Genomic DNA, 12,460 nt, shown 5'->3' with positions numbered 1-12,460 from the left:
TAAACCTCTCAGATTCACAACTGCTGCATACCACTTGTTGATATCTATCTGTCAACCATCCCCCGATCCAAGTTAAGAGTGTACATTCCAATCCCATAATCTCCAGTTTATGCAACAGCCTTTTGTGTGGTAACCTATCAAATGCTTTAGAAAAGCGTATCCATTCCCATTATACAACTTGGCCGTAACATTGTTATAAAATATGAGCATATTGCTAAAACATGACCTTCCTTTAGTAAACCCATGCTGCTGCCTTCAGAGTACGGCATATTTGTTTACCCACTTCTGTATACGAGGTCTTACCAACTTCTCCAAAATCTTCACAACCACACCAGTGATAATAATAAGTCGGTAGTTAAACACATCAGTTTTTGCACCTTGTACGCACGTACAATGAAACTATCATAGATTCTTTCGTTTTCTGTGGTATCATTCTGAGACTCATGTTACACAACCATGGGAAAGGCCTAGCCAATTCGGCTGAACATTCCTTTAGCAAACGGGCTGATATACCCTTTGTCCGTGTAGACAAATTTTTATGCAGGTTATGCAACAGCTTTTCACTCTCATTTTCTTGCAGTTATAACTCTTCATTCCAATGTGGCAGTAGCACTGTGCACCATGTTACATATCTGGATGATATATCTTAGCAAAGTGAGCACTTATTAATTGGACAATCTTAGCTTCCGATACTCGACGACCATCTGCATTCAATAAAATTATTCTTCTACCTGCTTTTGCTTGCAAAATCATTATTCACACAGCTTGACAATCCAAATGATTGTCAAGTTAAAGACAATCATTTGGATTACCTTTAACTTGCATGGCCAATTTCCTTTCATATTCCGATTTAGCATTCAATACAATGCTCGTTACTTTTCTGGAATGAGATTTATATATTTCATAACTTCTCTCGCTCTTATTCTCACGATATTCTTTCCACATCATCTTTATCTTGTGAATCTCTTGCTTAAAAAGATTGCAGATCCATTTCATGCCCAACCTCTTTGTTCTTCGAACACTAGGGGATACAATCAGACACCGTCTCATTTAAGCACTTTTTCAAAGAATCCCATGCATTGCTGACATTTATCCCATTCAGTAACTGATACCATCGGACTAAAGATAGTATTCTCTAAATTGATCATAATTTCTTGCTTTTTACTTCAGCATGTAACCTGTTCTAATCGGAGCATCAACACAATTAGATATTTCCCAAGGAAGTACGCCATGAACATTGTCACCACTTGGTGGTAAAATAGCTATATTTTTGGAAGAGACCCCCTTCTCAGCAAATGCAATACTCTTTGACCTCGAGTTCCTTCTTTCATATGTTACTTGAGAAAGTTGTCTCGAAACAATTGAATAAATTCCTCTTCTTTCTTATTATGAGATTTCTCTCTTACCCAATCAATGTTTGGAAAATTAAAGTCAACCATAATGATCACTCGTTTGGTGCCCATAAGGCTAAATTGGCGATGAATTTCTTCGTCCCCTGCAACTCGGCCGCCAGGTCTGTATCAACATCCCACCATATATTTCGTTTTGTTAGCCTCCACTTCACACCACATAGACTCAAACTCATCGCTACATGGGACATTGTTACCATCATTGTTTTCTTGTGTTTCAACCCTAACTGGACTTAAGTCATCTGATATCATTAGAGTACTAATGATATCAGATTACCTCTCCTCCTCTAAGAACATCTTCTATCATTCCTAAAAATAGTATACTCATAACACTAGATCCCACATACTACATCCTATTCTGATAGTCAGATTTTACTAATGCAAAGAATCTTAGGCCACATCGTATAAAGCTACGAACTCAACCCATCTGTTTCTAATGCTCCGGGCATTTGTGTAAAGGCATAACAAATTGCCACCTAGCCTATTCTTATAATTAAATATGCAATCTATTTGATATTGTTCTAGAATTTTCTCTTTTCCTTGCCCACACATACTTAAAAGGTCCGAACCCAAAGCATATTTTTCCATCCCTTCGCCATATACATAATCATGTTCGAGGACTTTCATATATTTATCACGTTTGCATACAATAGCTGAATTGTCACACATATTTTTCCCATTCTTCCCTTGATGATTTAGTTTCCCTGAATCTCTGCATTAGGTATCATAACAAGAAGTAATTTCTCGAGACTCCTGATGCCAAATGAATTCAAGTGCAGGCCATCCCTATTATATATTGATATAAGCCTCTTATAAAAGTCTTTTCCGCCATGAAACACACCCCACACTTCTAAAAACTTGCATCACTACACAGCTTGCGCATAGAATCATTTGATATCATCGCCCTTGTTTTCAACTCAGTACTGTCATATCTAGGAGGGAATCCTACAATTTTTACTCTCTCACATTTCTTCCTCGCTTCTTCCAAATGACCTTTCATATCTTCTGTCATACTCTATTTGTCATTACTTAAATTATTAGTACCTATAATCTCTTTTACTGTTTCTTTTTTCTTTGTTTACAATTATGTTTAAAATTTTTTGATTTTCTTCCCGGGAAACTAGAAGTAGTGAGTTCCTTGGCAAGCACATTTCAGATTGAGTCATCATACCATATCATCCCTTTTTTCTTAGATTTTAACTGACTTACCTTGTTGTTATTAATATTGTGATTACCAAGTTTAGTACTTACCTGCCTGGTCTTGTTCTGATCCTTTTTCGTATCCTGTCTAAGTTTAGTCAAACGTCTTTTCACCTTTCCAATTCCAATTCGATTTTCTAACAATTTCTTGAAATCTAGATATTTCTAATGTCACCTTATCATCAGATAAATTATCATCATCACAGCAGCACTAGTTTTGTTCATCAGGACAAACGCTATCCTCATTGGTAACAACTTGAAATTGAGTTTTATATATTCATTTGACATTTATGTAACTAAATATACATTTGAACAGTGCATTATAGAAACTGTTCTTCAAAACAGAAAATCACTCCACAGGAAGAAATTACCAGCGAACATTAAGTAATGTGGATACAAAATTAATAAAGGAAAACTCACGAACAAAGATTATTTAATAGTATAATTTTCGCCTGTGTGTTACAGGCATCTTCAGTACATTTTAAGCTCAAATTAAACAATAACTGACAATCCAAAAAGCGCCACCTAAGTAGCTGGTGTAAGATAACTAAAAAGGTCAATAAATTTCCTAAAAAAATGTATACAATAAAACGTTAGGAAATATTAGCTGATTTATAAAGTATTATCTCCCATAAAGGGGATAGACGTAAGCCATCGGATCTGTTTAAGTTAGGAGAATGGAGTAGAGTTTCACATGTTTCTTTATAAAAGCGTTCCATGAGGAACTGACTTTTGTGAAGGACTCTTGTCTTTCTCCAATGAACTCTATGTCTAGTGAAGATTGCATGTTCTGCAAGTTTAGACTTTTCAGGTTTAAAGTATTCAATATAAGATTGGTGTTCTAGCCGAATAGAGGCAGATCTTCCTGTTTGTCCTAAATAAGATAATCCACAAGAGCACGGAATCTGGTAGACATCTGGATAATTAAGATGTGGAAGCTTGTCCTTAGGAGAAGTGAGAAAGGTGGAGATTTTTCTAAACGGTCGAAAGGCAACAAAAATATTCAGTGGTTTTAAAACTTTTGCTATACGTTCACTAATGCCTTGTACATAAAGGGGTAGGAATGCGCGTTATTTCTTCTGTATTTGAACAGGAAGATATATTAAAACTACTCAAAGCTCTTTTAATGAAGCAGTTGGAGATAGCAGGAGAAAGAGGACTGCCCATTGCTGTTCCTTCAATTTGTTGATACAACTTATTTTTAAAGGAAATATAACCGGAATGTATTACAAAATCAAATACGTTTACAATGTCTGAAGGAAATTCCTGTTGCAGTAATTCAATGCTCTCAGAAAGAGGCACATTTGTAAATAAAGAAACAACGTCTAAACTGATCATGATATCAGAAACGTCCAAATGACGATCTCAATTTTTTTTTTATTTTTTGAAATCCGAAGTATTTTTTATATAAGTATCAGTTCTTCTAGTTGAAGAGGAGAGTCAACTTGATAAAACTTTTGAGATTTTGTAAGTGGGGCAACCTATACAATCTACGACTGGTCTCAACGGAACAACTGGTTTATGAACTTTCGGAAGACCATCCAATCTAGGTGGACGACCACAGAAGGTTTTAAGTTTTTTCTCTTGATCTTCATTCCATGTAGATGCATTATCAATAAGAGAATTAAGTCTCTTGAATTGACTCCCGGTAGGATCCGATGTAAGAGGCCTATAAGTTAATTAGTAGCGAAGTAATAGTCATTTTCTCTCATATTCCTTCCAATCTTGAATCACTACAGCCTTCCCTTTGTCAGCTTTCGTAATAATTAACTTATGGTTGTTCTTCAGTGATTTCAATCATTTCTTCAACTAGAAGAATTAATGCTTATATAAAAAATGCTTTGGATTTCAAAAATAAAATTTCAGATGGTCATTTGGACGTTTCTGATATCATGATCAGTTTAGATGTTGTTTCTTTATTTACAAATGTGCCTCTTTCTGAGAGCATTGAATTACTGCTACAGGAATTTCCTTCAGACATTGTAAAATTATTTGATTTTGTAATACAATCTGGTTATTTTTTCTTTAAAAATAAGTTGTATCAACAAATTTAAGGAACAGCAATGGGCAGTCCTCTTTCTCCTGCTATCTCCAACTTCTTTATGGAACATTTTGAACAACGTATCTTTGACAACATTTCTCACACACCTACTCATTGGTTCAGATATGTCGATGACATTTTTGCTGTATGGAATGGGTCTTCTGATGAACTTCAACAGTTTCTCACACTAAGTTAATACACTTCATATTAGGATCCAGTTTACCCTAGAAGTAGAATAAAATAAGCAGTTAGCCTTTTTAGATATTCTAATTCTTCTTCAACCAGATGGTAACCTACATTTCTCAGTCTATAGAAAGAAGACTCAGACATGCCATTGTATCCATGCTGAATCTCATCATCATCCCAGTCAAAAGGCAGGAACTATTAAAACACCGGTTCATCGGGCCCATCCTTTTGTTCTTCAGACGAGCTTTTACAGAAATAACTCCAACATATAACTTCTTCCTTTCTATTTAATGGTTATAAGAACTGCTTCATTAAAAGAGCTTTGAGTAGTTTTAATATATCTTCCTGTTCAAATACAGAAGAAATAACGCGCATTCCTACCCCTTTATGTTCAAGGCATTAGTGAACGTATAGCAAAAGTTTTAAAACCACTGAATATTTTTGTTGCCTTTCGACCGTTTAGAAAAATCTCCACCTTTCTCACTTCTCCTAAGGACAAGCTTCCACATCTTAATTATCCAGGTGTCTACCAGATTCCGTGCTCTTGTGGATTATCTTATTTAGGACAAACAGGAAGATCTGCCTCTATTCGGCTAGAACACCAATCTTATATTGAATACTTTAAACCTGAAAAGTCTAAACTTGCAGAACTTGCCATCTTCACTAGACATAGAGTTCATTGGAGAAAGACAAGAGTCCTTCACAAAAGTCAGTTCCTCATGGAACGCTTTTATAAAGAAACATGTGAAACTCTACTCCGTTTTACTAACTTTAAATAGATCCGACGACTTACGTCTATCCCCCTTTATGAAAGATAGTACTTTATAAATCAGCTAATATTTCCTAACTTTTTATTGTATACATTTTTTTTTAGGAAATGTATTGACCTTTTTAGTTATCTTACACCAGCTACTTAGGTGGCGCTTTTTGGATTGTCAGTTATTATTTAATTTGAGCTTAAAATGTACTGAAGATGCCTGTGAAACACAGGCGAAAATTATACTATTAAATAATCTTTGTAAGCGAGTTTTTCGTTATTAATTTTGTATCTATATGTTACTCACGGTATACCTCTTTTAAAACGTATTAAGTAATGTAAATGAACAACTATAAAGACTAAAACCATGCAGCATTTAAAATTGTAATCAAAGTCACTTCAAAAAAAAAAAAGCTCATTTTGTTACAGTTTTAACATCTGCATATATAGTCACTGCTAATATATAAAATAACGAACACTCCGACCATATGCAGATAAATTTCTTTTTTTTTTCTTTCTTTTTTTTATCATTCCTGTTTGTATACTCGTAAGAACTGTGGGCATTTGGATTCGTTTCACTCACTCACTGACAACTGAAAAATATAGATCATCATTTGGACTGTGTATAAAAATACTCGCAATATGTCAGGAAAATTACGTACCAACAACATAAAACCCTGCATGCACATTTGCGACATTACTGTAACATCTGTAATTAAATATTGTTGTTGATTCAATTAAAAGCAATAAGAGAATTTTATCCACTTCTATTGAAGCAATATAATTTTTTTCCTTTCGATTGATCTGCAACTATTTCTTGTATTAAGTGAGAGGATAAAATTTGCTCGTTATAATTAATAACCTTACATTCGCCGGTAACAGTTAATTTGATACGAGGGGATTTTGACCTCCACCACAAACTGATTGAAATAGCCAATATAGAAAATTTATAAATTATAAAATGGGATTCCAGGGCGAGCCGCAGCTACTGGGCGGGTCCACAGGTGGTGGATCGCCGAACGGCTTGCAGATATGTAAGCTAGCTGAAATGAGGGAAAACCTGAGCAGCCTCGAACCTAGGCGGTATTGCTAATAGGGCATTACCAAACACTGTAACATGATCAGGTCATCATATAAATGGTCATACCGCATCGTCCGTTGCGCAGGTTACCAAGAAACGCGTTCGGATTTTAGGATGAGGGACCCGTTCGAAAAATATGTTACAGTCTCCCTTAGACACCATTCGTCAGCACCCTGCTAGAGGAAACTCCATCAATGGGCCCGCTACCTGTTTGGGGAGGTGTTGTTTAGGGGCTGCGAAACGAAATGGTTCTGCAAAAGGACAGAAATGGCAACGAGAACGGTACCAGCTTTAGTCAACTGGAACATCTTTTCTCTGACAGGGAAGGAGAAGGAATTGGTCGATTAAGCCAAGCGCTACCAACAAGATTTAGTCGGGCTTTCTTCGACCAAGATGAGAGGCTCTGGAACTCGACCTGGAAGAGGGGTGGAAGCTCTACTACTACTCTGATGTGAGCCCGACAGTCTCTGCTCAGGCGAGTGTGGGGATACTCACAAGCCCCCACGGCTGTCAGATTGTGTTGCTGAGTGGATCCCATTGGGGGGACGATTATGTATGTTAAGGCTCCAGATGAAAAACCACAACTTGGCTGTGGTGCAAGCCTATGAACCTAATCTGGAATCAGAATACTCTGCCTTCCTGGAGGAAGTGGATGCTGCTGCTGTTGACAAGGTGGCAGACATGGAATCAGTCCGGCTAATGACTTCAATGCACATGTTGGAACAGATGTCCAGACATGGATGGGTGTGGTTGAGAGGAACGGACACTCTGACCTTAACGCGAATGGGTTGAAATTATTGGACTTCTTCTGTACTAACAGCTTATCCATAATGAATACCTTCTTCCAGCACCGAGAAGTCCATAAGTATATCTGGTACAGGGATACACTTGGACAGAGGTCTCTAATTGACTTCTTTATAGTCTCAGCAGATCTATTTTTCTCAGTGCTGGACGTTCGTGTTGGGGGAGATGAGCAGAGCTGTCAAAGGACTACCACCTTGTTATCTCTGTAGTCTACGGCTACAGAAATTAGATGCTACCATCAACACTTGAAGACCTAAGCAGCTATACCGTGTGAAATGGAAGGCATTGGAAAATGAGGCTGTGAGGAAGAATTTTGCAGATAACATCTCCTCCAGGTTCAGAGAGGTTCCCAGACATACTGCAGATGTTGAGGAGTGGAATCTGTTTACAGTAGTTGTCACTGCCTCTGCACTCTCATGCTGGGGTAGGAAGCAGTGGTAAAGGACACCTTGATGGAACCAAGAGGTCCAAAAAGCTGTCCGAGAAAAAAATGAGGCCTACCTAACATGGCTTAGGGTCAGGTCACCTGAGATGCGTTTCTGGTACGCTGAGCTGCGAAAAGCTGCTGCTGAGGCAGCAAAGCAGAAATCCTTTGGAGAAATCTTGGGGAAATCCTTTGGAGAAAGATAAGACTCATCCTATGCAAATGCAAAGTATTCTGCAGACCATCCGCTGCCGTAGAGGGAGGAAATCGTGCACAGAAAAGGCAATTAAGGCCTCTTTTGACAACAGGGAAGGATATCCTCCACAGATGGAGGGAATGCTTTGAGAGTCTTCTTAACCCGGGTGGCCCAGCAGCTGTGTACATCCAAGAGGTGCAGATCGGGGCAATGACTAGTCTCACAGCGCAAGAAGTCCAGTTAGCAATAAAATCTGGCAGGGCTGCTGGTGATGATGAAATTCGGGTGACTCGAGAGTGCCAGGCTGCTTGGATAATTGGGCGAGCACCAAAGCAATGGCAGACAGGCATGATACCAGTCTTCAAGAAGGGAGTCCAGAGAGACTGCAGCAACTATCGTGGCATCTCTCTCTCTCTCTCTCTCTCTCTCTCTCTGCTCAGCCTGCCTGGGGAAATATATGCTAGGTGCTTGGAAAGAAGGTGCAGGAGCATAGTTGTGTCAAAGTTCCAGGAAGAACAATGTGGCTTTCATCCTGGTAGAAGGAGAACTGACCAAATCTTCACTTGAAAGCAAATCGTTGAGAAATCTCGAGAATATGGCAAGATTGTCTACACATGTTTTGTGGACTTGGAGAAGGCATATGACTTCTTGGCTCCTCGGGATAAGCTTTGGCAAGTGGTACAGGATAATGGAGTGGATGGCCAACTATTAGCTACCATCAAGTCCTTGTATGAATGTCCGTTGTTTTATGTCAGGGTAAACAGCACAAAGTCTAAACCTTTCACAGTCTCAGTTGGTCTCCACCAAGCGTGTGTTCTGTCACCCCTCCTTTTCATAATATTTATGGGCTGGATTGATAGACACAGCCAAGGCAGTGAGTGTATCAGAATTGGAAGATATAGCCTTGGACGTCTGCTTTTTGCAGATGACCTAGTTCTGCTTAGCTCTTCCACAGATGACCTCCAGCTTATCCTTTGTGATCTACTGGAGATCATTCTACACAAGTAGATTATACACAAATAGCAGCTATTTGTGTAGAAGCCAGGATGAAGATCAGTGTGGCCAAAAGGGAAACATTTGTGGTCTCAAGACAACCATCCCAGTGCACTCTACATGTGAGTGGAGTCTCACTGAGGAAGGTGGAGAAGTTTAAATACCTTGGGTTCATATTCACGAGTGATGGAAAATGGGATGTAGAGCTAGATACTCGAATTGGCTCGGCAAGAGCAATATTGCTGGAGCTTGGCCGCTCGGTAGTACCGAAGCGGAAGTTAAGCCAGAAGACAAAGCTATTCAATACAGTCTATGTCTCCATCCTCACCTATGGTTATGAGAGCTGGGTAATGACCGAAAAATTGCGGAGTCGAATCCAAGCGGCTGAAATTAGGTACCTTCGAGGGGTTGCGGGGCTGACAAGACTCGACAGAGTCAGAAGTTCTGCAATTCGGGAAACCCTAAATACTCAACCGCTGCTTCTCCGTGTTGAGAGATCACAGTTACGATGGTACGGGCATCTGGTCAGAATGCCATAAGAGAGGCTCCTCCAGCAGGCCTTCTTTGCTAAGCCAGAGGGTTGGAGGCCACGTGGAAGGCCAAGGACTCGCTGGATATATTATATCCAAAACCTTAGGTGGACACGGCTGGGAGTCCCACCAGACACCTGAGCTTGGTGGCGGAGGATCGTGACCAGTGGAAGTTTCTCTTGCAGCTGCTTCCCCCACAACCCAATTAGGAAAGGAGAACCTTGAAGATAGATGGATGGATGGATAAAATGGGATTCGTAAACTTATTGATAAAAGGAATAGAGAAATCGCAAATAATTGTACGAAGGGGTAGAACCTCCAAATGGTTGTTTACTAAAGAAAAACCGTAAGAGATAAAACTTCTTAATATCCCTCAATTAAGCTATTAAAATCTTTGGACAGCAGTTCATTTGTTTAATTTATTCATGTTAAAGTAACAATGTCAACTTACTTTAACCCCAGTGCTGTAATGTATGCAAAGTGGTTAAGTTCAACGGAATACGAGTTTAAGTCATTTACGCCATTTGTGTTAAGTGTTCCATTGAGGAGAATATTTTTTATAATATTTCGCTTTTAATTCTCTTCAAAAATTCCTTTAAGAAAGCATTTTCATGAATAATGGATTTAATAATAACCAAACGGTATGAAATCGTACATTTAGTAGAGGTCCATTTAGATCATTATTGATTTTTCGACAATTATTTGGTAATCGAGATATTTTAATAATTTTATGATGAACAACGTTATGGAACAAACGCTAAAACACGTCTAGAATGACACAACTCATTAATAAGGTAGGGTAGGTGAATTTTTTTTTGTTACTTTCATACTATTCGTTATTTCTCATTGTACTTATCATTTAAGATTCGCTGTTTTAATCAATTAATTAAACTTCTGTTTATCTTTTTAGCCAGAAGCGCTGCTGAGTATTATCGGCGGCTACATTGGAATATGGATGGGAGTGTCTTTGGTTGCGATGGTCGACTTCATAGAAACGCTTATTTTGATAGCAATTGCTTGGTGGAGTCGATTTAGAAGAGGAAAAGTGAAGTCAACAGACATTTCGAATGCACTTGTGAGAGTGTCAGTTGATTCTGTGAATTCCCAAACTCGGCAATCCAATCAGAAGAAAGAAGAAGTTGATTCTGTGAAATCAGTAACATTTCTATCTAACCAAAAGAAAGAAGAAAATGAACTTCACAGAATACCTGAGTGTGTAATCCAATTAGGAAAAAAATATTCTAATTGTGATGGTTAAAATATTAAATTTCCTTTATATCTTTAAATTTATCTGCTTTTTTTTTCATATCTTTTCAAGTCTTTTTTCGAAAGCATACATGGTGGGGCATAAATCTACGCGTAGGAGTAAAAGAGAACAGAAACTTCTTCCATTTATTAAAGCACATTCAAAGGTCTGTCTGTCTCTTCCTTCCAGTATTTCGTTCCATCATTATCACTCCTTTATCATGTCAAGGCCATTGAGATATTTAATAAATTTCTTCTTTTGTCTGCTATATTCTCAAGTATCATGTTCTTAATATGATCATATTTAAATATTTTAGTCATTTGTTGTTAAAATATTCATATCTGAAATATTATTTCTTTCTAACTCAACATTTATACACTACAAAACTGCCATAATTTTCTAACAACTCGGATATTATTATTAATAGACACCTCCAGGGAGTCCAAAGACTCATCGAGGGAGGGCACCTCTTCTACAACTCCTTCAATCCACCAACTAACCACAACTACACCAACGCCATCTATCGCCGACTACCACCACTAGTATTTCCAAAGACAATCACAAACATCCATGCCCACGGCAGGATTCGAACCCGCAGCCTTTTGGCTGGAGAGGGGGATACGCTAACCACTCGGCTATAAAGACACAATGCTCCCACTCCCCATCCCTGCCATGAGACGCAAAGAACTTTCGAAATTTGTGAATTTTAAGATTTTAAGTCTTTAACGTTCACAAATGCAAATTGAAATTTGTAAATGGAAGACGAAAACAACTTTAGAAAACACTATTTTGTGTGACACATTCATAGTGCATGATTTTGCTTTAACGTGCAGACATGGTTTGCTAAACAAAGTCTTAACGAGGGTACTGCTAAAAAATTCCCCATTTTATTCAGTATCCTTCCTGGTAATAATGTGCAAGTCGAACAAAAATCAATCACACATCGCAGAACACTCCATGTAGACTTCATTAACGAATAGTAAACTTATAATACCAAATGCTTTTCGCTCTCCAAAAATAAAAGATATTACTTTGTGAAGCAGAGGCGTTTCGCAGTCAGAAGCAAATGCCTGAATGGTTTGTTAATTGTGTTTGTTTTAAACTTATTTTACGTTCCTACTGTGGTGACCAACATTAAGAGAAACAAATAGTGATCTAAAACCAAAGCACATCGTTTTATTTTTAAGACTGCAAATCAAAGGCGAATATTATTATTAGCAATACCAGGAGAATCGATAATCCCTGGCCATTGCTTACATTACTGTTATTTTATGTATTTGTTCATTGTTTATTTATTTATTTTTATTTTATTTTATTTTATTTTTTTTTTTTTGCTTTGATGCTGATTATTGTTTTCATCGACTTACAGTTTATATCAATATAGACGATATGGATAAAAAAAAAAAACTGTCGTAGTCCTTCGATTTGCAATAAACTGTTAATTGTCTACTTGTGAGTCCCCTCATTAACACAAGTTTCAAACGATTTGTATGAAGTAATACTTCACCGACTGTCCTCTTCAAACTTATTTGATGATTACTACACTTTCATCAGTTGATGAAAATAGTCATTTGATAAATACACTTAATGCTA

At 37.8% G+C, this 12,460-nt stretch overlaps 1 protein-coding gene across 1 annotated transcript in view; it reads left to right on the top strand.

Moving 5' to 3' along the window:
- LOC150105874 (uncharacterized) overlaps positions 1-11,808 on the top strand; it is a 36,554-nt gene extending 24,746 nt beyond the window's left edge. The window contains exon 8 of the mRNA XM_090393640.1: positions 10,532-11,808. Within this exon, the coding sequence (XP_090249766.1) occupies positions 10,532-10,879 (348 nt within the window). The 3' untranslated portion in view covers positions 10,880-11,808. The remainder of the gene's footprint in view (positions 1-10,531) is intronic.
- The last annotated feature ends 652 nt before the right edge of the window (positions 11,809-12,460 follow it).

Source organism: Typopeltis vanoorti, chromosome 6 (genome assembly GCF_054136105.1).
Source record: "Typopeltis vanoorti isolate ZY-2024b chromosome 6, IOZ_Tvanoo_1.0, whole genome shotgun sequence".
In the NCBI taxonomy this organism is placed as follows: domain Eukaryota; kingdom Metazoa; phylum Arthropoda; class Arachnida; order Uropygi; family Thelyphonidae; genus Typopeltis; species Typopeltis vanoorti.
Note: the sequence above shows the minus strand (reverse complement) of the source record. Positions and strands in the feature narration are given on the sequence as shown.